Below are 27,938 nucleotides of genomic sequence, written 5' to 3'. Positions count from 1 at the left end.
AGAAATTGAAATGAAGGCAGTGACAGCTGTTGGCAGAAGGGTTCCGCGCGTTTTGAGGTGCGGAGGATTAACGACCCCTCCCCACCCAGAAACCCACCCAAAAACCCTCTTGTTTTTCAGTCGCTGGCAACTGCTTCATATAAGCAACTAGAAAAAGCTTTTCACACAGGAACTGTTACAGAAGCAAGCCTTCTTGAGCAATCTGGTTTTTGACACCAGGCTGCAAGGCAAGGTCAGGTGTCACTTTTTACTCTGTGTTTCAGAAACCCAGCGCTGGAGGGACCTGATCAGAATCACATCCTTCAAATACAACTCTGATTTCCCCACATTTGGAAAGCTTTAATAAACTTCTTGCTCTTCAGTGACTTGCACAACCTTGCCAAGCTCACACTGCCTTACATTCTGCATCTCTCTCACACTCCTATGGATTAGCCTTATGCAAGCAGTTCCACTGTGGTCTTCATGTGTTAGGGCTCTGGGGTTAAACCCGTACGGGACACGAGTGCTTACCTGCAGCTTCAAGTAAAGCTTCTAATCTTGCCTGGGTTTCTGGATCTACTGTTCTCAGGTCAGCACCATCAGCAGTACTTGACAAAAGCAATTTAGAAGCTGTTTCCAACATGGGGTTTTCGAGATCATCCTGATCCAAGATAAATGATTCCACCTGAAAGATAACAGATATGGTTTAAGAATGACACAAAACTGACCAAAATATACCTAGAAAACAAACCCTCCCACAGTTTTAGCTTTCTTAAGCATTTGCTTTTTAAATACTCTGTTACTTTGTCTTCCATCCATGGAAGCAATGAGAGGATCAAAAATGAGACACAAAGAACGTACTTTTTGTCACCTTACCCATTTGCTCTGTGACATACGGGGATAATTTAAGCTTGACTTCACATCTCCACACTATACTCTACAGTTTTCAAGTCAAACTTAAGATACAGAAGAAAAAGTGAAAGAATAGGTATCATTCCAGAAGGCCTAAAGATAGTAGACAGAATGGGTTTCTACACAAGCTGTTGGTTTGGGTGGTTAATTTCATACTCAGAGCATTAAAGATAAATACAAAAAATAGAATTATTCTATTTCACACAACCCAGTGACCTTTCAAAGTCACCTACCCTCAAATGGCATTTAACTCTACTAGCACACAAAACCAGAATAATCACTGCTTTAGTGTGAACTATTTTCTTCTGACTTGCAGAAGAATTCTCTCAGCTATCTTCACTTTCTTCGAGTCTGATGCTTTCTAATCCAACATTAAAATAAACCCAGAAGGATCAGCAACAACTTCCAGAGAGAACCAACCCAACACACAAGAGTTTCACAGCATCTGTCTCAAGCTAACATTTATTTCAAACAGCACATAACATGCAACCCATTATATCTGCCTTTTCAGAAACAGATGCTGAGTGGCCTAAATTCTTCTGAAGATCCTTCTTTCCTGTACTCCCCATTTCTTTAGGTTGTGAAACACAGAAATTACAGAAGAGATCAGTATCCATTTGTGTTTTAGGATGAGGACAGGGCTGAGCAGTTTAGACAAGACACTCTTCTAACAGTTCCATGAACACACCTCTAAGCTTATTAATTTACCAGATTATAAAGACCAAGTTTAATCACCCTCATACAAAGCCCAACAGCTTCAAAACTCAAAACTAAAAACAATAAAAACCCAATCCTAAATCAAAATCAATCTAAACACAAGCCTGTCATACAAACCCCATGTGTTAGCCACCCCTACAATATGATTAAAAACTTCAATCATCTTTGGATGAAAGCAGCCACTGTCTGCTGAAACAGCAGTAACCTATTTCCACATGGAATACAGTTCACCAAGGCAGAAATACAACTTATTTTAGTCTTAAGATTCATGTGTGTCTCCAAAGTTTAAAAGCAGCCTCATGAGTATCACAAGTTCAGATTCCTGCAGATAAATGCCCCAGCAATCAGAGTGGGCAGACAAACCAGAGGAGTGACCAGGTCATCTCAGGACTCCTGAAAGGTCTCCTCCTTCCATTCCCACATTCACTCTCTTGTCTCAAGTGAAGAGCCCACAACGTTTCTTTCTGCACCCTGCCTCCAGCTCAGAACTTACAAGGATAAGGCACTAAAATCTAATGCTGGAGCCTAAAGACTGTGCTTGTTTAGAAAGGTAAGCTGAGGCCTACTCCCAAAATAACTCGAATTTATCATCCACTAAATGGTACCACTGAGAAACAGAACCTCCTGTCAGACAGCTTTTGTCAACACACAATTACACATCTCAAGGGCATCTTTGCACCCTCCTTCCACTCCTTTGAAGCCTCTTTGCCCTCCTTCAGAGCTGGGGGCACAGCAAGCTGAAGGGGATGATTCCCAAGTGCTGCCAACAGGACAGTCCTGCAGGATCCCACCTTGCTCCTCACCATTCCTGTTTCCCAGTGACATTCACACAGCCAGCAGCTCTCCTCTCTGGCAAACTGGTGAAGGCAACTCCTGGTTTCCTGCCCAGTCCTAAGGAGCAGCTCACTCCTGCCTGCCCAGGCTCCTCTGCTTGCAGCTGCCAAGCAGCTCTGTGCACCCACAGCCCTGGGTGCACCCAGCTTGGTTCAGCTGAGGACTTGCCATTTGTCTTCTTCCAGAGGACGAAGGCTGCTGCAGCAAAGCAGCAAGAGAAAGGAGTTGCTCCTGCTCAGGAGCCAAGGAACAGATTTCACCACAGGAAAGGCAAACTACTGAGCAGTGGGAAGGACTCTTGGCTCACCCAACTCATGCAAAATCCCCACTACTGAGACTAACTGAAAAAAAACCCAAAACCCTCATCCAAGTGAGATACTTAGCAGCTGGTCATGGCTCTTCCTAACACTATGAAATATTTGCTAAGCAAAAAGTCAAACTAGGAAAACATCTCTCCCCCACTCACATCCTCTCCCCTCAAATGAGGTCGTTTATGCAGTTTAAGTTCCAAATGGAAAACTCTTCTACTTTCCTTCCAGCTAGGGACATGAGCATGGTATGAATAAAAAGCAAAGTCTAACACAAGGAGAATGGGGAGAAAAAGCAATCCACCTACAAACAACAGAGCACCAAACAACCACAAGCTGTCAGGAGAAAACTTCTTCCAATGAAGTTTTGAAAATGTTTACATTAGGTACTGTCACCATTTAAACCACTGCAGATAAACATCAGGAAACTGACATTAAGTAGCAAATTCAGGCTATTTTATGAGGTTAAATATAGCTGCTTTTCCTTTCCTAATGTAGAAGAGATACATCTTCAACCTATACACCTCCCAAAACTTCATCAAGCTTCCAATTACCCTCTTCCATCCTCTCCCAGCTGCCTTCAGCTCAGCAGTTTCACTGGACCTGCAGCCTTCTCCTTCCAGCCCATTCACCAGGACACAGAATACACTGAGGCTGAAGTGAGAACAGAGACAGTGTCTGACAGCAGTGAATAAATCTGTATTTTAGTAGAAGTGAAAATTCCATTTTCCTTTCTCAGAACATACTGCCTTTTCTACAGAAGCTACAAACCCAAGACAAAGCGTTTCCATTTACCAGGCCAAGTAAACAGACATTTCCTTTAATGGTCTTCAGATGTATTTTATTTCCCTGAACCAAAAAACCGTGTAGAATAGTACACAAATGCTCCACCTCACATATCAGAATATTTCATCTGGGTTCTCAGTCAGTACTCCTCCAATCAAACAATACTCTGACATAATCCAATTGTTCAGACAGTTCCCAACAGAAGGCCTTTTACAAGACCTCTCCTCCTCTCTCATCCTGCAATAAAAAATATCATGTTCTGTACTTGCCCAAGTTTACTTTGTCTGGAATCACTTTTAGTGTATCTGATGCTTCTAGAAGCAAAAAGGGATGCTAGTAGAAAATTCCCAAGTTCTGACCACTCTCAAACAGCACAGCCTACAGATTTGATGCACTGAATACAACTGGAGAGACACATTTTTACATGGCTTAGAAAACCAGGGTGTCAACTGTATGTAAATCCAAACCTCAAGGAAATTTCATGCTGCAAGTACTTTAGCATACGTTCCGAGTCCTGTTTTTCTAGGCACAACAGTGGCTCTACATTTCCAAGTACTGCAATACCAGACTAAACTTCACTTTTCAATGCTACACGCTTTTATCACCTCCTATCAGACAGACAAGTCCTTCCCTAGCTCCCAAGGCCAAACATCAAGCTGGGTTCTGCACCCTCACCCTCTCCCTCAGGGACCTTTTTTGTCCTTCTCCTTGAGCAGGCTCCCAGGCTCTCCCAGAACGTGCTGTGGGTGCGCACACACACACACACTCACACACCACACACACTCCTACACGTTTTATTTTCTGTCTTCTGAAATGCAGTCTCAAAACCCCACCTCTTCTTTCTTTCCTCTTTCAACCTTGCAGTGATCTGTTTGTGCCTTTCCCACAAGTAGGGGACATCCAGGAATTTCCTCTTCTCCAGGCCTGCAGATCTCTGTACCAGTGTCTCCCAAGACCAACACAGATTAGCATCTTCCTAATTTTCTGTCAAGCCAGGGATGGAGGAAGGAAGGAGTATGTACACCTATAGCTGTTTCTTCACATCTTCTACACTGAAGAGAGAGAAACCCAGTACTTGGCACAAAACAGCTCCTCTAGAATCACATCATCAACTGAGGTATCAAGATAGTCAAGTCTGTTCACGATTAAAATTTGCACACAATACCTAAATTAACAAACCTAAATTCCCAGCAACTGTAATCTAACCCTCAGCAGAAGGACCTGGCAAATATTGACAACTTAGTACAAAAACTCTCCATACACATAAAAACATAAAAAGCAGTACTACACATCTGACCACAACACGCTTCAGCTGATGATACTGCACAACTTCACTGACAAGGAGCTCTACACTTGATGCCAGGAAATCAAAGAACCCAAGAGCTAAGCCTTTTTGTTATGCTGGTGACTTTGGCACCTTGAAAATGTCACTTGGTTTAATGTCTGAGCTCCCTCCTTTCATGCATGAAAGTTGTAACTACACTTGACACCAACACAGTCACCCACAAAGCATAAGCAGAGAGCTTAATGATTGGCAAACTTCAGCAAGAGTAGAGAACCCCCAAAGCAACTATTTAAAATTTCATTTATGAACAATGGTAGAAAAGAGTGGGTTTCCAGCATCCACCATACTAAAGCCCTTGCTGCAGAATGACAAAAGGCCATTATTTAGCCATCTAATCAGTACATAGCTGCCATGAATAGCTCTGGTCATTAATTTACAGAGCATCTCTAGGATTTGTTTATTACTGATTTACAGCTTTTCTTTAAACACTGTAAGGCCAACACAGACCCATGAAGGCTGTAAGAAGTAATTTTCTCCTTCTTGTCTTGGGTCCTCCACCTGAATTCAAGAGCCCATTTTGCTGACTCCATTCTCAAATCCTTCTCTTTAGGGCCATCCTGCATGCACAGGATTTATGTGTTACTGCCTTCCACCAGTTAGTCAGAAATTAACAGAGCAAACACTCAAGACCCTACGACCCATGTAAGTAATGGGAACCAACTTCACATGAATTCCTGCAACAGGTGCCACCTGAAAGCAGCCACTCAGATGGAGGGCAGTGCAGAGCTGCTTCATCCCATGGGTCATTCAGGCAGTGTCACCAACCCAGCCCCAACACTTGTTCCTAAAACATAAACAGCACCCTTGGCCAAACATCTTCCTGAAAGCAAGGCAAGTTCCTAGCTGTCTTTTAGCTGTCTGTTTATAGCAAGACCATGTAACATTTCTTCATCTTGAAGCCTTACATGAAGACATGCTCAAAAAAAGGTAGTAAACACTTCCTAAAAAAGCATCAAGCAAAGAGTGGAATCCAGCTGAAGTGTCTAGCAGGGAGATTGCAAGTGACAAGTCCCAGGGCTGTGAAGCAGCAAGGGGTGCTGTGCTCATTAACCAGCACAGGATGAAACTGTTCTAAACTTCAGCATTTTTAAGCTCCATAAACAACAGCATCTGAAAGCTGGTTTGGATGAACCACACTAGCCCAGGCAGGTATTTTACCAGACCCAAATAAAACACCTTCCATGACAAAACATGTTCCCCACAGGTTGTTTTTCCCTATTCTTGGCCCCTATCTTCTAGGCCTACAGCCCAGCAGCAGATTTTCTTCCTCAGCTTTTGTCAGATGACTCCCATGACTTCTGCCTCTCATTAGGCACCAATCACAGATTTAGAATCTGCTGCATTTTTACCTTGGCACTTGGACCTTTGGTGTTTGATATCCAGAGGGTGCCAAACACATCCTATGAGAAGCAAGCCCTGGCAGAAAGCCCCTCCAAAGCACCCAGGACACACAGGACAGCAAGTGGCTATTGCCACGTGTCACCACCTTGAAGACCTCACCTGCCTTTCCTTTTGAGCTCTGTCTTACTGAGCTGCTGAGGGACTCGCTGCCAATTTGCCAGCACTGTAGCTGTTGATTTTTCCCAGCTCCCAAATTTTTGGAGAGCAGCAAAGGTTTTTAAAGAGAACATGAAATTTAACCAGGATGTGCAAGTCTGTCAGGTACTGCAAAGCCAGCTTCAGAGGGCAATAATAACCATCACCAGGTCACTTACTGAACCCAAGTCCCACTGCACACACCAGTTACCAGCTTGAAGAGCAAGGAGGCTTCAGATTCCTCAGCTTTTAGCTAAAAATGACTCTCAAACAGCAGTTTAATCCCAGTTTCCAGAAGGAACTCCACATGTAAACAGTAGAGCCTGACCCAGAGCTGCACCACCCTCCCCTGGTGCCCTAGCAGCTCCTACCCAGATAATCTCAGCTTTCCCTCCAGACACTTTTAGCTCTCACACCTCCAATGGCAGAGAGCTAATTATTTCTGTCCCTGCCCTTCATCTCACTAAGACAAACAGATTGTTTCTACAGCTAATGTCATTTACTTATTTAGAGCTGGACCTACAGCACTTCCATCTCACCAGCTGGCTGGGCAGGACTGGGCACCAGACTAGCACACCCACAAACCTTCACTCAAGGGTCACAGACAAGCCCATGAACTCCCCTCAAGTCTGGGATCAGGATTTTCTTCTGTCTATTCTTGCATGAAAAGTGGTCCCCAAGTATTTTTTGGCTGCTGACTGCTTCCTACTTTGGGGATTACTGAGAAATTCTTCCAAGTTGCTGAAAGACACTGCACCAAAGGGAAAAAAAAAACCATAAATTAACTCTGTTTTCATGCAACTTTTCTAAGTATTTCTTTAAAATAAAATATTTTTCACTGCTCACTTCATCAGCATGCCCTTCAGAGTCTGTTTTACACAGAGGTAGCACCATTACCTTGCCAAAAGAATGCACAAGAGGAAATAAGCCAACATTTCCACTGCAAGGACAAAGCCCAACTCAGACTAATAACCAGTAAGTTACTTTTCACTGCAGGACACAGTGAGATGTTTTTAATATCTTCTACCTGAACATGCAATATGCATCAATGGATCCCTGAATCAATGAATCAAAACAAGGAGCTGATCTATTTGCAATGTGGCAAACTGGGCCAAGCATTTCAAGCACCACATTTTCACACATCCAAAGCCTAGCATACAAATAGGCAACCCAAAAAACCCTCTGCAAATTACAATAATTCCAGCTTGTTTTTAACCTTAATGGGCTATCAAAGGCTTAATATGCAGCTTTCAATTTAAGTGTCAAAAAATCATTTGGAGTAAAGACAGACAAAACACTTGCTATGGAATAAGTACCTCCTTTCAAAGGTACTTCATAACACCCATACACTGCACAGGAACTGCACTTTTTGTTCATTTTTTGTCATCTCAGTTTAAGAAAGGTTTGGAAATTTTTTCAGCTCCTCACACATCCCATACTAAAACAAAAACTTCATGCCTGCTTACCCCACTACTCTTACCCCACTTCTTTTAGCCTGCAGACTACCACCATTTACCATTTCAAAAACCATTAGCCCACCTCAGTTGAAAGTCAGCTTACTGGAAAAAATAACTGATCTGGAACACCAGACAAAGCATCCTACTTCCATATGAAATGAAACAGTGGGAACAGATTCTGACAGTATCAAACTAAATATTAAGGCAAAGTGTATGTCTGCCTTTTCACCCAAGACTACATGTTTTCAGGTGAAAATTACCTCTTAGTCAACAAAGATTTTGAGCTATTTTAAGATGTAGATCTTCACATAATTAATAATGTATTGTATTGATAATTCCATTCAAAACTTGACTGAAGACAAGCCTCTGACATTGCCTGCCATTTCTGGGGACAAACCAGAATGTCACAACCACCTCACTGCCATGGCACAGCCCGAAAGCAGTGCACAGGCTATTTACACAAGACACCATTTTTGTTAGATAAAGATCAGCTTCCTGGTTACTGAAGGGGAAAGCATACACTGAAGCCAAGGGAAGCAGATTATTTTGCCTACTCAATTTCAGCTTTGCATTTTCGGTGTTTTGGTTTTCTTCCTTCCAATCTATTTTGAAACAGGAACGAGCTGTGCAATTCTGCCTTGCCCTTCCCAGCTGCTAAAGCAGCAGAGCTCTGCAGACACCAAGCCTCAGGGCAGTGTTCCTTCCCAGTACAGTGAGGACTGGTTCCAGTTATCTGGGATGCCTCATCAGATTTGTTGTCTTTCCAACGTGCAATGACCCTCCCCAAAACCTAAGTGCCTTGTTCAGCAGAAACCTGAAGTCCAGCAGCTGGAACGTCTCGCTGCCTTTTTTATTTCATCAACTTTACACTCCATTTGTCTGCTGCTGCTAAAAAAAGATAAAAATGGGGAGGGAGGGAGAAGGGTGAGAGAGAGGAGCAGCAGTCCATGCTGCTGAAATGGCATAACACTGTCCTCAGCACTGGCACCAACAGGGTTTCTGCTGCAGGGACACCTGCATTATTACTGCAGTGTGTTTCTGATGACGAGACAGGTGCTGATGTATTCACATGAAAATTCCCTCCTCTCCTCTACAGCCTGGATCTCCAGCATTGCAAACAACAATAAAAAGAGGCAGCTTGAAACCTATAGCTACAAGAAGGCTGGGAAACTATGAGGAAGAAGACCTTCATTTTCCCCATTCAAAACCTCATTCCAAACACTTGGCATCCTTCCCCCATTAAGCAAATGTATGCATTACCTGGTGCTCAGATGCAGTTGTTCATATGAGAAAAATTTCATGCCAATGTAAAAATAACAACACCTCAACTCATTATCTTACTAAGATCCCTGCCCCAGTTTCACATTAGTGGAGGGTGTGGGAGGGGGGTGGGGAAACAAACCAAGTTTTAGTCCTGGACATAAGTAACAGGATATAAAAATCACACACATGCAATAAGAAACAAAACAAAAAAAACCCCCCAAAACAACCCACCCTAAAAGAAAAAAGACTTACTCCAACACTGCCTGCCATCATGCCCCTGAAAGCTCAGCTTCAGACAATATTTTGTATCAACAATAAAAAAGCTGACACATTTCCAGTCTGGCCACTTGAACCCAGGTATGTGCCTTGGCTCTCTCAAGCCCCAGAAAAAAAAAAGCTGGACATGAGTTTTGATAGGAACCATCTCCTTTGGCGTGGGCTTGGGAAGAACTGCTCCCAGAGGCCAAGCTTTGGCAGTGTGGGGATAACACAGACTGTGTCTGCACCAGCCCTGAACGGGGAGGTCTGCAGAGCCACTGAGAAGTCGACAACACCTGGAACAAAGGTGGTTCTTATACTGAGGTAAAATCAAAATGGGAACTGCTCCCTGCAGAGGAACTCTGACAACTGAAGGATACACCAAAGAGACAGCCTGCAATTTTTGCTGCCCTTAGCAAGTAACCTGTCACATCCTCCCAATCAACCAAAGTCTCTCTCTCAAAGAGACAATAAAGGGAGCACATAACAACTGTGAAGAGATAGGATGCAACTGAGCTTCCCAAAATCACCATCTCCCCTCAGCACCAATAACCCCCAATGGCATACCTGAACAGCAACTGCAACCCCCTAAAACTCTCAACTGAGGTAAGCACCACTTCAGTTCCTTACAGAGCCTCCCCATTACACTGTGAGAAGCTCAGAGGGGTTATGCTGCCTCTGACCACCCAGCCAGTTCTCCACTCAGACTGTATCTCAGGCTCTTTCCAGACAAGCCTGAGCTCTACAGACAGCATTTTAGAGTTCCTCCACCTCTCCTGCTGCTGAAGGACAGCTCAAGGACTCTACATCTCCCTGGGCAAGATTGTGATTGCAGCACATCCTGAGGACCATGATGGATCTCGTGGGAAGAACTAAGGAACCAGAGAACATGAAGAGTACAGAACAATGGAGCTGTATTCAAGGCTTTGCAGTTTTGTCCCCCAACATGTCAAACCTGGCACGTGAATCAGTGTGCCTCTGCTCCTAACAAAAGCCTTTGGATGTGGACCTGAAGAGCACCATAACTCATAGCAATGCCAGCATCTCTGAACAATGTGTGCACTACTGCAAAGGGACTGAGCAGTCCTGCTGGGCACTGTTACATCCTATTCCTCACTGCCCTACTTTCAAGGGACTAATTATTCTCCTAAGCCTTGTTTAAGGAAGGTGAGCTCACAAGAAAGAGAAAATCCTTCTCTAACAGTCAGTCACGTTCCTTTTCCACCGGACTCACCTTTTGCCTGCACTGCATACTCCAAGGATACCTTTAATGGATGCACTCTCAACACAAGCATTTCCCAGCCTGCACAGGAGCACCCTGGTACCCTGACAGATCCACATCAACTGATTTAGAACCTTGAAGCATCCTCCTTTTAAATGATACCCGTGGAAAAAATCCAAAACCCTAAAAAAATATAAAATGATGAGCTGTTAAAAGCACACACACATATTGTCTGGCTTCTGCTCTCTCTGCAGGAGCCAAGCTTGAAATCCCAATGATAATTTGCTGCCTTTATCACTGGTTAACTTCAGGGGGCTTGTCTGCAAGTTTGGTGCCTGCAGAGCCCTCAACCACAAGTATCCTGAGCTTTCTTTTCACAGCTCAACAAGCAGCCATTTCTGTCACTCTCAGGCTTTGTTGTTACAGATCAAGACTCCTAACTAATCCTTTGAGAAGAGAGTTTAGGGCAGCTTAGCACGACTAAAGGTGGCCCAACTTCTCACCAGTGCTCATGTGGAATATGTTGCACCTCTCCCATTTCACTGGCCCTAATGCACTTTGTTAAATTTCTCAGCCCAGACCTGTGCACACCCATCCATTTCCAGCTGAAACAAGTTGTTATTCTAAGGACTGCAGATCAGCAAAGTTGAACAATGGAAACACGACCTCGTAACTCCTCTGCAGACAAAGCCAGCAGCACTAAAACTGTGCACACAAAGTGCTGTGGGACCTTGCCTTCACCCAGATCTTCAAACAACACAGTCCCAGTATGTAAATGCAAGAGCAGCTCTCTCAGAGCTGAACACACTTTTATTTCTTGCAATGAGGCCAGGCCTCAGATGACCCAAAACAGCTTCCCTGTAGCCCATGCCAAGGAAGCTGCTGAACTTAGCAAACCATGCAGATTCAGGTGAAAAAAGCAAACAGGCATTTCTAGCCCTTCATGTCATCACGGGCAAGACCACCCTCCTACCCCACAATACATGGCATAAAGCACCAGAATCTACATCCACTCAAAATAATTTCCAAAACTGAAAGCCTCCTCTAACACCACTACATGCTGAGCATTCACTGACTGAGCATGCTCCACTTGTAAGGTTAAGAGGGAAAACACTGACTCCCCCAGCCTTCCCCAAGAGATTTGCCATGCTAAACCTGCCAGAAAGCATTTCTCAGTCAGCAGCCCTCTCACCGATTAGCCCAGTCAGCTTGGCTTCATTCCTCCCTGCATCTGCAATGCCTACACTGCTGGTACATCAGCTGCAATTCCCACCAGGAGTTTGCTCCTGTTCCCTAAGGTCTGTCAAAGCCTTATTTCTGTGTGCTTCCCAACTCCGGTCTTCAACCCAAACTCAGCCCCAGAACAGAGGGCAGCTCAGTGCTTCATTCATAGCACAAAAAGCCTCCCAGGAGCAGACAGCCCACCCTTGTGCTGGCTGAAACCACCATCTCTCCATGGAGGAGAACCAGCAGCAGGACAGCAAGAGCACCTGGAGAGAAGAGGCACAACATGGCTCATGGTTTACAGTAGCAGTTGGCTTCTTTTCAGATGTGCATTTCACAACCCTGCTTTAGCAGTCTGGTGTTGCAAGAACTCCAGTTATTTACTTTAACAGGTTGGTTAAAGTGCTCAGGGCTTCCCTGAACATAGCTCCCAAACTGTTTCCATTACATCAGCTGTGAGAAGGCATGAGAAAACCTCCTGGAAGTCGTACTGATATCACTGTACATAACCACTGCACAGTTTTTACCAACTCCCTTGCACAGGTATGAAGGTGCATTCCAAAAACCACATTGCTGAGTGGAACACACTGAGGATAAATCACTCAAGCTTCCTCCCAAAGCATCCCATTCTCTTTCTCTAAGAGAAGCCAAGGTGGAAGTTACACAAAGGTTCAGGAACAACAGCCACCTCAACATCTGCCAACTACAACATGATACACCAACTCTGGAGCAACCAAAACCACCTTTTGTGGCAGCAGCACAGCTCAGCCTCAGGTGAGGCACCTTCCCCACTGCACCCACCAGCTCTCTGCCAGTGTTGAAAGGGTACAAACCAAAGGGAAGAGTTCCAAAATGCCATCAGGGCTTGAAGGAATGTTGTGCACTACAAAAAATACTGTCATACAACACAGTCCTGGCCCCTCCCTGTCTGTCCCCTCCATGGCAGCAGAATGTCTCTTTGCTTGCACTCAGGAAAATGAAGATCTACTTCAGAGGAAAAGACATGTCCATGGCAGACATCCATCTCTCCTAGCACAGCAACGGAGAAAAGCTGTCTGCCTCCCACGCCAGTCTGCCTGGTTTGCCCACTATGCATAACCCATCATCCCCCCAAAACCGTTTTGCTCCTGTGAGACAACACCTGGGAATAAGAGCCTGGAAAAAAAAATAAACTGAAACAAAGATAACAATTGTAGGTTAAACTGTATTTTCACTGCCCTCAATGAAGGAATGATGCTTGCACCACTCCCACTCCTTGTCACCTAAGATACATATTTCATCCTCACCATTCCTAAAAACCCAGTCATCTCAGATTCCAGTCACTCCTGCACACACTCTGACGTATGTGTTTCCACCACCAGGTCCACAGTCACCAAAAGGACACACAGATTTATTCTCTCATTCACCGTGGCTACTGAGCATAAAATACAGCAAGCAAGTGGCCTGGATTGCATGCATAACACCAGTTGGGTTTGAAACAGAAATAGTATTAAGCTGCCCACATGTTTTCTTACACAAATTTGGCAGGAAATCATTCCCTTCTTGCAAGTAGTTTTGGTCGACTGCTCTTCACAATAGCAAGTGCTGTGCAAGGCAGGATGAGGCAGCAGAAGGGAACAAGGACATGTGGAGGAGGGACAGGATGAATGCACAGACAGCCATTCTGCTCCAGCCCAGCTCAGAATTCCCTCTGGCATGAATGAAACACTGATGTGAGCACAGGCTTGTTCACAGCAATACAGGATCAACTCATGTGCAGAGATGCAAAACAAAATGCAGGAACAGTGCAATATGTAGCTTAGATTAGTCACAGCTTTTCCTTCCCATCATCAAGGGGATTACAGCATCAGTCAATCCTACAGGGCACCCAACAAGTGTAAGATGACTCCTCATGGTCTGAACACAAGATGCTATTCCAGGGACTAAATAACCAAAGAAATATTGTGCATGTCCCACAAGTCACCTTTCCTGACCCCAGGTGGTAGCTCCCCTAGTCAAGCCACCCTGAGTGCCCAACAGACAAGAGATGTGGACACTCACGCACACCAGAGACAAGGAAATGATACAGTAGGGGAAGTTATAGTTACTAGTAGGACTGAGTTTTCAAACATTTCTCCACACACAAAAGGAGACACAGCAGACACTCCATGTTGTTCCCAGCCCCCACAAGGGTTAAGCAGAATTCCTGCCCTGTTCAGCACATGCAGGTTTAGCTCCTGTTCCCTCCTACCCTGCCAGCCCCCCCACCACTGCTTAACATTCACCAGGGAATGGTGTGCAGGATGTCTGCAGGACAGCAGGATGCAGAGTGGCTCCTTAAGGACAGTGCTCAGTCAGCATCAGTGAAAAGGGCTCATTCCAAGCAAATCCAATGCTCCGTGCCATTCAACCCCAGAGCTAACTACAGAATTCCCTTTTTTGTTGTTTTGTCCTGCACAGGTGACAATTAATAACTTAGTACTATCCTGCCTCCAGAAATTCTGCAGCCTGTGTCCAATTTAACCCATCAAGATTGGAGGGTGAAGAGGGGGGGAAGTAGAAATTCAAGGTCCTTAGAAGACATCTGCTTTTCTCCATGTAATTATCCTGCTGGACTCTGCATCTTTCCTTATGCAGCATAACCACTTCAAAGTAGTATGTGGAGACATTCACGAAGTTAACCAAAAATAGTTTGGGAAGATATGACTAGTTCCATCAAGGGCTCTGAAATGCCTTTGAGTCATTCTGATCTTGTCACTGGTATTTATGTGTAATATGAAGGCAAATGGAAGAAGAGCTATGCTACTGTCCAACCAACCATGCTCACAGACAAACACTGAGCCCAACAAAAAGGCAAAATGGAACCAACTGAAATGTCATGCTGATTTCCTTTCCTTTTTTTAGCATTTACAATTGAAGTCTTTTTTTTCTTCAATAAAGGATCTGGTATGGCCTGGTTTACCAACTGTCTCCTCCATGAGAAGTGAGAGGATGAAGTTACAGTAGGAGACAGTCCAGTTCAGTATCTGATTAGAATTCCTATTGTTACTGCCCAGGGAACTGAGTGCAGAGGGAATTATTTCTAATAAATTCCAATCATTTGGTTGAAATTCTGACAAGCCTCTTTGTCACCAAACTCTTCCTTCAATAGAAACCACTGTTAGGCATACCTAATAAATGAATTACAATTTTTTTGCTCTATTTGGCACACTCAGCTGAAAGCTTCTGCATATTGAAGAGATAGGAACAGTTTTTACATATGGTAAATTAACAGACTTGTGAAGGTAGCTGAAGCATGCACAAGCATTTGCCTAAACCCAAATATACCTTTTTTTTTTTTTTCTCTTATCAAAAAGAGATTCTATTAAGAAAGAAAGATAAGGCTTACAGGCAGAAAAGAACAATTTCAGTGGAGTCCCTCCTTTCCATTATTTGCTTCACATGCTAGATATAAACATCTCATGTAAAAGTTCCTTCAGATCACTACCAAAATTTTGATTTTTTCTCTCCCCTTAATGCTTCTCATTACATCTCTTCCATTAAGATATCTTAGCATATTTATTCTATGTTTACATGAATATAGCTCCAGCATTAGTTTCTCAGTAGGACAACCTGCACACCATGAAACATTTCCTCTCCCTTCCCTGAGCACAAACTACACTCAACTATATCCAGGGCACAGATACAGCTTCTAGGACAAAGTGCTTTTTCCTCTGACAACACACTTGTCCACAGAGAGACAAGTGAGAGACAGAAACAACACGTTTCTTCCTAAAACAACACCTAAGATGTTCAAATTCATCACCTCCTAGAAGGAAAAGCAGTGGTTTAAGTGCAGCACAACTGAAGGAACTATGATGAACGGGAGGAGGTGGCCACAAAGTGACTGACAGAGAACCCTGGCCAGTTATCCAGATTTCAGTGACAGAGAACCCTGGCCAGTTATCCAGATTTCAGTGACAGAGAACCCTGGCCAGCTATCCAGGTTTCCTTCTGGCATGGTTTTGACACTGAGGCAGTGTCACAGGTTGAGTATGGGTTACAGCTTCAAAACGTGTGACTTCCTATCAGCCAGCAAATTCCAGCAAGGCAAAGATCTGAAGAGACTTCATGCACATGCAGGAAAATAGGGACAAGTACCTTACCCATGAAAATAACCTTTTTACTCACTTTTACTGAAGTTTAAAGACAGGAAGTAGGGGGGGAGAAAACCTACATAAATTCACCTGAAACACCTCTCTCAATTCTCTTGGTTTTGATTAAGTACCTGATTAGAACAAACTGCTTACAAGACAGAAGATTCTGGGTTGGAAGAAACCTTTGTAGATCATCTGATCCCACCGAGGCCCCAGTCAAGTTATCCCAATTAGCAAGCCACTGATGGGCAGACACCATCTCTGAATAACACCAGCAGATACCCAAGTACCAGGTCACTTACTGCCTTCCAGGTTTCTCACACAGTAATTGCATTTTCGCATTACCGTACCAAGAACAAACCATTATTGAAAAAGATAAAGCAATAAAACATAAGTAACAGGAATGGATTCCAATTATATCATCAAGCTTGTAATCTCTTTCTGCAAGGCAAGGAGAAACAGCTTTAGACACACAAAAAAAATCACATCTACCAGCTTTTACTTGTCACACACAGGAACCCATATCCAGCAGCTGAAAATTAGCTCCTTGCCCTGAAAAACAGTCTTAGCAAATTAACTGGGAGGAGGAAAGTAACAGACATTAAAATAAGATTTGCTTTTCTAAAAGACTCACCATACACACTTGTTCTAAGCTCTTCCCCTCACACCACCAGCAGAAGAGCAGAAGCAGCAGTATTCAGGGGAGAGCAGTTTCAAGGGAAGAGGAATCACCTTCCAACGTTGTGCCTGAGAGCACTAGACAACCATAAAGAGCTCTTGGGAACCAGCCAGGCAGCTTCACTCTAGTTCCCACTCAGCTCAGAGAAGCTGCTAAGACAGAACTAGCAGGGCCTAGGTGGCTGCCATCACTGCTGCTCACTCAGTGACACCATTCTGTCACAGCCACCCCGCCAGCCAAGGCGGCAGCACAAAGGCTCCTCAGCTGCATCAGTCCTTGCAGAGCACATCAGTAAGGTGCACAAATACCTCAGCCAGCAAGCTCAGAAAGACTTCAGCTCACACAGCTCCTCTTCTCCAGCTGACTCAAGCGAGGGACAAAAAAGTGTTTTTCCTCTAAAATGTCCTTCACAAGTTCCAGCACTCTGGTGTCCCTTCAACCTCACTAAGACTCTTCCTCCTCCTCTCCACTGCACATGGCTCGGGGCTCAAGTGCCACCTCCTGAGCAGAAGATGGCTGGTGAATTTTAGCCTTTTCTGTTAGCACGTTCAACTTCCTTTCCTTCAAGCCAGTTTTCTTCCCTGAGCAGCACTTCAGACCAGGCAGGTTCAGCTCTCACTCACCCAGGGTGCTCCTAGAACATGAGTTCACATCCACACAATTTAGTCTTACACCTTGCAAACTCAACCAAACCCATCTGCTTTTCTTACAGTTTGGGCAAACTATGCTAAGATCAGCCAGTCACTGACTGACCCAAGTGCACAGACACTGACCAGATGTAAATGAGCAACAAAACATAAGCTTCCATGATCCATCCCCCACAGCTGCCATGAGATACAACCCAGAGTAGGTAATAATGCCTTAACAAATGGAATCAGACAGCAGTGCTCCAGCTTACCTGAAAGGAACACATGAAGGAGTTGTTCAGTGTATTGAACAACTGCAATTAATCACTAGGAAAGGGTGGAGCACACAAGTAGCCAATGCTGATTTTATAGGGGCAAACTCAACATGTAGAAAGTAGAACAGATAAGGATACCAAAATGAAGTATGAGAAAGAAAACAGGGAAAGAATCAGCCTGTGTAAGAGGTGAACGTGGGAAAGCTACTAATGCCCAAAGCAGAAGTACTGTACTGTAACCCTGATTTTCATCTTCAGGAGACTGCAAGTTGTATAAATATTAGAAGATCTGGCCTGTTGAAAAAAAGAGTTGCAGAAGCCCCCTTGATCTCTGAGCATGCATTACAGACATGACTCTTTAGGTCATGGTTGCTCTTCTGTTATTTCATCAAGGGCTTCATCAAAGACAAGCAGGATAAGCCTCCACTCTGTATAAAGCTCTTGGTTACCATGTAAGCTCAGCTTGCCTGCCTGCACTGTACCCCATAGGCTGTCAGAAGTGTAACAGATCCTCCTTTCACACCACTGGCAGCTCCATATGCACCAACTGAGGTAGGAGCTTAGGGGTTATTAAAATGTCCCCAAGAATCTAGTAAAAAATTTTAAAATGTCCATCCAGTTAGGAAAGACTCTCAGTGAAGATTCCTTCACAATGATTTTCAGCCCCAGCTGAAGGAAGGTGAAAGACACATCAAGCTATAAAGTCATAGAGTTATTTTCAAATGCACTTACCAAGGACCTAAAGAACAGCCACATGTAGGTTTGTATTCTACTCCAGTACAGTTCTCTTGGAAGAGAACATGCACAAACAAGCTTTCAGAGAACATGAAGGTCAAAACACACAGCTGCTTCTCTTGAAAAGTCTCAAATCAACACAGGGAATATAAAGTTACCCCCATATACTGTCAGAAGCTCCATAAGTGGTTTTCTGTGCTGTCAGAGTTCAGCACACAACAATCACAACAATACAGACCATGTCCTCACCTGTCTGGAGAAAACATGCCTGTCTCCCAACCAAGAAAATGTTTCTATTGACTAACTCAAGCACCCAAAACACAGCTATGGGTTTATGCCTCTCTCTGAATACCACAGTAAAGTGGTAGTAAAATTACACTGTAGCATAATCATCCCTTAATCAGCACGTACAAGCAAACAACTGGAAAATTATGAAAAGAAAAAAAAAAAAAAAAAGCAAAAAAAGCACCTTGTCAGTTAGGTCACACATCAACAAAAGTATGGCCAAGATACACTTATCAGAAGAGCCAAATGAGCAGAAGCTAACTGCAAAGTAACCCTCTGGTACTTAAATGTTATTGAGCTGCATTCCTACACAGCACTTGCAATGCCAAGGCAATGCTCACCTTCAGCTGGCAGTGCCAGAGCCACCACCTTCCCTGAAGCTGGCATAAGCACCTGAAACACTCTGGGATAATGACCATTTCTGCATACAGTTGCCTTACAGTTGCTGAAAAGTTTAGTTTTACCCTCTGATAGGAAAAGTGTTGGGGAAAACTATTTCTAACAGAGCCCTGCAACTTGGGTAATGAAACAGGCAGAAACTATGCTTTCACTTCATCTTGTTTCTTCCTCTCCCTGAGGAAGCAGTCTTCACACTAGGGCAAGCTAAAACATGTGAACTATGAATTACTTGATTATGATCTACCTTCTTAACTCAGGGGTGATTTTTATCCCAGAAGCACCCTCTCACTTCTGGCAGCAAGGACCTGTAACACAGTTTGAACCCCAGTCTCTACACCAACTCAACTAGTACTCTACAGAAAAGGCCTTTTTTTCCTGTTTTAGATTAGAACTTGGAGGTAAAAACATTCTTGAAGATTCTATGGAGGGGTCGGCAAGGACTGATCCCTCCAAATTAAACTAAATACTAAACAGAACCAAGTGTGTCCAATAAAATCAGACCTGGATTCTGCTGCCTAAGCAAGAGCAGTTCCCTCAGCCTGTACACTGCATCAGAAAGTGCTCCACATGAGAAAAAAAAAGAGCCCTAAAATGGGAAAGGAAAATACACTGTAAGCACACTCTTCCAAGTTACAAGAGAAACAAATTCTGAGAGACAGAAGTCTTTCTTCTGGAGGGGTACTGGAACTCAAGACAATTGCATTGCTTCCACTGATGCACCAAGAAACAACAAAGCCCCCACTGCTCCCAGCATGTTTCAGAGACTCGTGAGCTATTGATTCAGTCCTATTGTACAAACATCTCAAGTCAGGAAGGCCATACTTTATTTCTGAAGCTGTTTTACCCGGATACAGTTGGTCTCATGACCAGGAAAAAATGTGTGACAAGACTGTCAAGAAAGCCACATCCTACTTAGAGAAGCAAGACGTAATTGTTTAGCTCACCACATGCAGACCCAAAAACTGCTCACACTGACAAAATTGCTGCTAACTGCCTTTCCAAACAAGACTATTAATAAATAAGTTATTTTCTTAATTTGTCATGCTGTGGACTTGCGTATGATAATTATAGTTAAAATAAAGAATAAAGAAAAGAAAAAAAAAAGAGCTTTCAGTATTCGTAAGGCAAGTGAAATACTGAAATATCTGTCTGATGGCAGAAAGCCCAGTTCCTCTTGGTCTTCCTACCTCACCACAGAAACCCAGCCACACAGCCTGACACTGCTCAGAAATGCCCTGTACAGATCTGTACCAGTTTCCTACACAGCAGCTGAGCAGTTGTGTTAACATTCTGCATGCAATTATGCTGAGCAGTTCCAAAGTTCACAAGGAAGTTCTCAGCAACAGCAAGCACTTCTGTTGATTTAAAACTTTAGAGCAACGTAAAGGGTAACGTAAGTGCAGCCATTAAGGAAACCAAACTACAGGACAGGCATCATGGAAAGCAGGGTTTTGTTGAAATTTTGACAGCTGCTAGTAAGGTAGCAGCTTCTTGTTACAGTAAATAAATGCAAGCATTTTGAAGTCATTTGGCAATGAAATCATGTTTTTGCTTGCAAAACCAGAAAAACCACAGGGGCAACAGCAACAAAAAGATATTTCCTTGAACTATTACAGCCAGTATAATCTGGAATGAAGATCTGTGTCACTTTGAACAGAAGTTTCACTCCGCAATTGCTAGGCAGGCCCCTCTTCATTTGGCTGAAATTGCATTTTCCAGTTTCACTCCCAAGAAGGGAAAGTGTCATTTATTTCATACTGCAGGATCTAATTCTGCAGAGGAAGTAAAGGCAGATAATACTTAAGAGACAGTAACAGAAATCATACAGGCCTAGCACACACTCAGGGCAAGGAACAGGAACACTGGCCCTAAAAAAGCAGCCAGAAAGCCGAGTTGTGACAAGCAGTGTCCCTGCAGGAGGGCTGAGAGCTCCATCCTGCCCTCCCAGCTGCAGACACACACACACACGGGGCTGCAGAGCTGCCCCAGCAGGCAGGCAGCCGCTGCCCCAGACCCCAGGGGAGCAGGCGGGGGGTGAGGAGCGGCCCCGCGCTCCGCCCCAGGCCCCGAGCGGCCTCCGCAGCCCACACCGAGCGGAGGGCGGGCGGGCGGGAGCGGGGGGAGGCAGCGGGGCGGGCGGGCAGCCCGGTTCCCCCGGCTCCCCGGTCCCCCGAGCCCCAGCCCCCACGGCCGGGCGCTCGCCCGGGGCTCGTCCGCCGCCGCCTCCTCCTCCCCCCCTCCGCCGACCCCGCGCACCCCTTTGTTCTGCGGCCCTCTCCCGCCCCTACCTCCAGGATGTCCTCCAACACGTACGCCTCCATGGCGGCAGCCGCCGCCTCCGCCCCGCCTCACCGCCCGGCCATGCTCCCCCCCTCCGCCCCCTGCTCCCTCCCTCCCTCCCTGCCGCCGCCGGGACGGACGGACGGACAGCGGACGGGTGCCTGCCGGCAGCACCACGCTCCCTCGCCCGCCCGCTCCCCCCCGCTGTCAGCACGGGAAGAGGAAATGGAGCGTTCCACCCCGCGCAGGGCGGGCACCTACCACCCCAGCGCGGGGGGGGACAGCCGCCGCCTCCCGCCGGGGGCTCCCGGTCCTCTCCCCGAGAAACACCTCGGTATAACACATATAAAAAATAAATACAAAGCAATCAACTCCTCACGAAACCGCCTCCTTTTATTTCTGCCTTCCACCGTGCGTTTCGCCGCCCTCCACAGCCATGCCTCCCCTCAGCCCCTCAGCACCTCCCTTCAGGGCTTGCCAAGGCCTCCGCTAACTCGCCCAGTGACCCCAAAGCTGCCTCCTCGGGGGTCTCCTTCAGCTCCTCCTGACACCCGGGCCTGTCTCTCCATGCTGAGAGGGTCAGGAAAACCCTTTGGGGTCACCCCAGCTGGGGACAGTTAAGGTCAATGCCATTCCGAGCCAGTAAAGTTCAGGAATCCACTTGAGGGGTTTCCCCCAGAGCCCATTCACTGCTCTCCTGTCCTAACCACTCCCGACACCAAACCACGCTCCTCAAACACGTAAAAAGCCCCTCTGGATTCAGCCGATCTATAGCATGTCCCCCAGGGTTTCCTGGGCTATGGCCTGGCTTTCCTTTACTGCATAAAGCACACAGCTCAGTGCTGGGATTAACACACTCTGCATGTGACACCACTGAAAACACCTTCAGATGGACAGAGAGCATAACCCAGGAACAGAACGGTCTGTTCCGCAGAAAGCAAACCAAACAGCACCATCTTCTCCATTTTTACAAAACAAGTGCAAGATTTTCAGGAGAAAGAAGCTCACCTCAAGAGCTGAACCATTTCCCATCCCAGTTGGAAGCCAGCAGAGTTCTGTCTGCAGCAACACACCTTGCATTTACAAAACCACAACTGAAAGAATGATTCAGAGCTTCTCAAGAGGTGTTACACCACCAGGAACACCACGAGGAGTCAGGTTCTACGTGTCAGCCATTAGGGCAGCCAACAACCCAGCCAGCTCGAGATTCTGCTGAAAGCAAAGACACACTCAACACTTGATTGCTTTCCTCAACTCCAACCCCCTCCTCATGCCCCCGCTGTTCCCTCACCTCTCCTGACCCACCTTCATCTGCAGCCCTGCACTGCAGGCTTAGGCAGAAAAATTTGTTTGACAAATCCACTACTTTGCTTTGTATTTCAAAATGATTTACATTCTGGAATACCAAATTCCAAAAACCTCGTTCCCAACACTTGACACCACTATGAGATCTTCAGTAAAACGTGAAGGCTGCTTTAACTGGAGGTTTCTATCCTGAAAGAAAACGAGGTATATAAGGGGAAAAACCCAAACCATCCCTGTTTAGATAACCACGATGGATCACTTTCCTACTTCTACTCTGTGATCTTGAGTTTTAAACACAGGAAATTAAATATATCTGATGTTTTGTAAAAGGGAACACAAATCCATTTCTTCCTTGCTTTCAAGTCCAGCTTTATGAATTACTTGGACTATTTGTTTTTAGGAGGAAAAAAAAAAAGTTATCTTTTTGCAACATCTCAGCTTCTATCGGAAAGGTTATCATCCTCATCTTGCCTTACTCTGAAGGGCATGACCCAGGCAGTGCTCTCACCTATTCCTACCCACTACTAGAAAGCAGCTTTCTGCACAAGTGGCACTCTAAAACAAAGCAGGCACCCAAGTCGTGCACATCCATCACATCCTCTTGTATTCTCCTTTACATTCTGTAAGTTGAAAGACAGAAAATCCCTTCTGTTCCCCACACGGAAGGTGGGAGAGCCAACATTTGAAGTGCAGCTTGAGGAGACAAACTTAGCACAGCACTGCTTAAAACCAGGGGTAAGAGAGTCCTATTTCAAGCTACGCTGAAGTGTTAGACCAAAGGGAATCCTAAGATAGTTCTGTGAAAGCCAAAGCCAGGGATGAGTACAAATATAGGTTGGTTTACTCTCTGCTATATAACCCATACAGCATTGGTACCTAAACTAAGAGAAAAATACAGTTTGACCAAAGGGAGAATAAAAACATCCACAAGAACACAGTTGCTCATGCAGGATGAAGTACACAGAGAAGCTATAAATGCTCAAGAGTGGACAGTTTTTAACAAGATTCTTGGTTCAATCCTCCAGTACCACACAGGCCACCATGAATTCTGAACTGGCACCACTCAGATGACCTCACCCTGAAGCAGAAGCATGATAACAATTGATCCGAGACAGATTCTGGCACCCAGAAATGTAAGCATTTGAACAATTGATCAGACAATTCCCACTCTTATATCACAAAAAGCACATTGTTATCTATTTACAGCTGATCAAGCAGTACTGGTCACCAACTGTCCCAAAGCATATAAACACACTTTTTTGTGTGTTTTCAGAGTCACAGAGCCCAGCGTCAAGGTTGAGCTGTTTAAAGTGTGTCCCATGCCTGTGCTAACACCTTACTCAGCAGAACCAGGAGGTGCACTCATTGCTGAAAAAAACCAAATCATTTGTAGATGGGGGGAAAAGAGTTGAAAACATCCCTTCTCTAAGCTGTCCCCTCCTGCACAGCTTTCCCAAGCATCTCTCTTTCCAGCAGGCAGTAGGCAAGATGACCTCGGATAGAAAGTTCCTGACACAGTTAAGACCAAAAAGCAGGGTGAGTTTCCAGACTAAGTTTTGTGACATTCTGATTTTCTGCTAAGCGTGGAGTGCCAAGATGCAAAAATCCCATCACACAAACTACCTCGCAGACTCAGGCTTGTATCATAAATGACATGTATGTTATTATGATGATTGCAAGGAGAAGACTATAATTTCATATGGATTAGAAATACCCATGGAATCAGAAAACTCAATTAATCCACGAAGAGGAAATTCCATCATTAAAACTTCAAAATGAGCATGTTTCCCATTCCACCATGGAGCAAAAGAACATGGTAAGATACAAGTAATATTCAGATAGCTTCCTCCAAGGCTGCTTCAGACTTGTATCTGAAAAACTACATGGGTGAGAAGCACATCCAATTTAGCAGCAGTAGGAACTCAACTCATTACAGAGTGTGCCCTGAGTTTATCATAGCACCCATTACTGCTTAAGGGGAGAACAAAAAGTTTAAGAAATCACCTATGGAATAATAAACAGAAAACAATCAGGAGTCAGCACTCACTGATGGAAGGACTTCTTGTATGTTAGACCCTTTCATCTTAGGGGCTGCAGAGGTATATTGCAAAAATATGCATGCAAAACCCAAAGAAATCAAGGAAGCCAATGGCCTTTGAAAACAGAGGAGCTACTGAAACTGTTCTGTATTAAAAACAAGCAGTCACCAAAATTATCTTAAAGATAGCACAAGGGGGGGAAGGTAAAAACCCCTAACTTAATTGGGAGACACACTAAGGGGTAAACAACTCCAAATGACACACTACAATTATCCACCACCTAACGTACATCTCCTCTTTCTGCTAATACTAGCTTTCAGCTTTCTGTTGGGTCCATTCCTTCCTTTTTTAGAGAGTGATGATACTCCTACCCACATTAATTTTGCTGGACTGAGCCAAGTTCTTCCAATCTGCTCTTAAGAGTAAAAATAGCATTTTTCAAAACCCTCTACGACTAAGTCAGAACTGAATGTTTCCCCAAACAGACAGCCCTAAGGGTACACACTACTCCAGATAGGCTCATCACTGCCTTCTGAAACTGCAGCAGTATTCACCAGCCCTCCTTAGGAACTACATCCCCAACCTGTGTGTACACTTTTCATTGTACCCAGAAACAAACAGCATCTTCTTTGCTACTTCTCCTATCTTTTTTCTCAAAAAAATAAAAAAAATTAAATCTCCACAGCTGTCAGCATGATTACATTTCCAGCATCCTTCAGGTAGGTGCTTTAGCAAAATTCTAATAAAAGGAATTTACTTTCTGTCCTTTAAGCTTTATTATTGGGAGTGAGGGCACAGGGATAATGGGCTTTAACCTGATGAAATCTACCATTTTTAAGACATGCTTTTATTCTTGTTTCTTTCTATTCTGAGCTTTTGAAACTTCTCTGTCAAAAACTGCAGTGGAGCATTCACTGAGTTTTACAGTCACAAGATGATCCTTACTGCCCATCCTCACCATCACAACACCCTTGTTCCAGCTCTGTAAACCTTCCACAGATAAGGAAGCTTCCATAAAGAAATTAATTTTTATTTATTCATTTATTTCTGTAACAACTATGTAACAATTTGACTGTTCACACTCAAAAACTAAGCCTTGTCCCAAGATGGAGCTTTCACTTCTGTCCAGCACATTTTTCATTTGGCCTAGGGGAACTACAGGGCATTCCAGACCCTCTTGCAACTCTCAGTATTTTCTGTTCATTTAGTTTTACTTATTTCAGTATAAAGCTGGGGAGGATTAAATTCTTTAAGGAGCTTAACATGGTATTCTTGAGACCTAGGTTTTCCACAGCTCCTAGAGAACCAGTATACTTGAAAGGTACCTGCACTTAACTGCCTTTGAAAGTGTCAAGGTAAACGCATGCTGAGCTTTTTATATCAATTTAAAAGCCTGCATAAAACTAAATACATTTAAAGACAGACTGTTGCCAACAGACTCAGATGTTTATGACCTGTCTGGTGAAATAAAGCTGCTGATCCCCTCACACCCTCCTCTGATCTGCTCCCCTTGAACACACGTGCTGTGCTGGCCAAGCTGACAGGGCAGCTGCATGGGTCCTGTGGGATCAGGGGACATGGGCACTCCAGATGCTGACAGCCCTCTGCACAGTTATATCATTTATAGCAGCTCCTCCCAGTAATTCCAGCACCCATGCTACCTTACCATTTCATACAAGGGTTAGGAAAAAAAGGCCATCACTCCTACAAGGGACAGAACTCAACAAGTAACACCAGGACACTACAGAAAGTGTAAGGACTCACCAACAGCACACACAAGCCCCAAAGAGAAGCAGCTCACAGCACTTGTTCCAGGAACTGGAATCCCTAAGACAAGGGATGTTAAAAGCTACCTCTGCCTAAAGTCAGATTGCAACACTCAAGTCAAGAGTCATAAGATAAGAGTCTTAAATACTATTAGCAGCCTCTTACTCTTCCACCATCAGTCTCTAAACAGAAGGCACAAATAAAAGTATTTCTGAAAGAAGTCTTCATCTATGCTTAAATGAAACTGACACCTAGGAGTTTGACAGTCTAGTCTAATAAGCAAGCAGCATTCTGGCAGGGAGCAAGAGAAACCCTTCTAATCAGCAAAGAGCCTTCTTCCTCTGCAGGTCCTTGCATCAGCCCTATTATTTGGGGTTTCAATCCTGTACAAGCATAAGCATGGAAAAAAGGAGGAAAGAAAATGCCTTTACTCATCCACAGCACTGCCCAGAAGATGAACTAAACTGGAACATCATTAAAAAGCAACTGTCACAAGACAGGTTACTGAGGTTCTGCCTTCTCATCTGTCAAGTGGCTTTTCTCTCTTTCCAAAGGAGCCTCTACAGTTTTGCTGTGGAGGAACTGCCCAATGCCTTGCATATATATTTTTAAAGCATTTTGCCTCTGAAGGGTAATATCACTGGCAGAATTTGTTGTCAAAGGGTAGCTTTCTATAGGAAAACTATAAGGTCTCCACTTTAGGTAGTTCATGGTAACACAGAGTAATGAAATCAACTCTTTTTAATGTTTTTCAAAACACATTTCACCCCTCTGCCCCAGAACTAACTCAGTGATGCCAGCTTCAGTTTCTCTCACATTTCCAGAAGATACAACAATTAGCTCACCAACATTTGCCCTTCTCAATTCAACAATAATAGCCCAAGTTAAGCCCAAGACTAAGCCTAAAGGCTTTCAAGAGTCCAAAATATCTTCAACAGTCTCCAACAGCATAGCCAGACAATAGTCACCACCCTGGCAATTGAGGCTGAGGTTCCCTTACAACCAAACACCTGCATTGCCTTCTGAAGCAGAACCTCTCCCCATCCTCTGGCATTTCAATTAAATCATACACACAGAGCCTCAAGGAATTATTTTCCTATGACAAAAATTATAAATGCATTAGAGGCTCACAAAAAAGTTTTTAAAAAATCTAAGTATGTCCCAGACTGTGTGCACAATGCCTTTGTTACTACACCAGGTACTCAAGTTATTTCTATTAACAAGTATTCCAATGGTTTGGACAGATTGCATACTCCACAGTACCCATCTCTGGATTACAATGAAAGCCACAACTGAAGAATCTTCCTTTCTTAAAAACATTTTGGGGCTTTTTTGAGAGGGCTGTTTCTGCTGTTTTGGGCTTTTTAAATGTAAAAATCCATTTTTTAAATGAAGCTCACTGAGAGGATTACTACTAACCTGATGTCAAGTCCAATTCACACAAGCAAGTGCTTACTTCACACACCTGAAGCACTGCTTCACACACTTCTTCAAAACCAGTGATGTTGGTAAGGTTATGGAAGGCACAGAGACTTTCATATCCAAGAGATCTGCAACCTAAGCCAGGCTTTGGCTGCGGACATCACCCAAGC

The 27,938-nt window shown here is 44.4% G+C and overlaps 1 protein-coding gene across 5 annotated transcripts in view; it reads right to left on the bottom strand.

Annotated features, from left to right (window-relative positions):
- ANKRD17 (ankyrin repeat domain 17) overlaps positions 1-21,324 on the bottom strand; it is a 64,704-nt gene extending 43,380 nt beyond the window's left edge. For 4 of the 5 annotated variants that reach the window (XM_030450251.1, XM_030450252.1, XM_030450254.1 and 1 more), the window contains exons 1-2: positions 21,244-21,324; positions 511-664 (exon numbers count right to left, since the gene is read on the bottom strand). In XM_030450251.1, coding sequence (XP_030306111.1) covers positions 511-664; positions 21,244-21,276 — 187 coding nt within the window. In that variant the 5' untranslated portion in view covers positions 21,277-21,324. Of the gene's footprint in view, positions 1-510; positions 665-14,231; positions 14,239-16,979; positions 16,986-21,243 lie in introns of those variants that run through there. The other variant, XM_030450253.1, reaches the window with a different exon arrangement.
- Between the last annotated feature and the right edge of the window lie 6,614 nt (positions 21,325-27,938).

The sequence above is a fragment of the Calypte anna genome, chromosome 4A, assembly GCF_003957555.1.
Source record: "Calypte anna isolate BGI_N300 chromosome 4A, bCalAnn1_v1.p, whole genome shotgun sequence".
In the NCBI taxonomy this organism is placed as follows: domain Eukaryota; kingdom Metazoa; phylum Chordata; class Aves; order Apodiformes; family Trochilidae; genus Calypte; species Calypte anna.
Note: the sequence above shows the minus strand (reverse complement) of the source record. Positions and strands in the feature narration are given on the sequence as shown.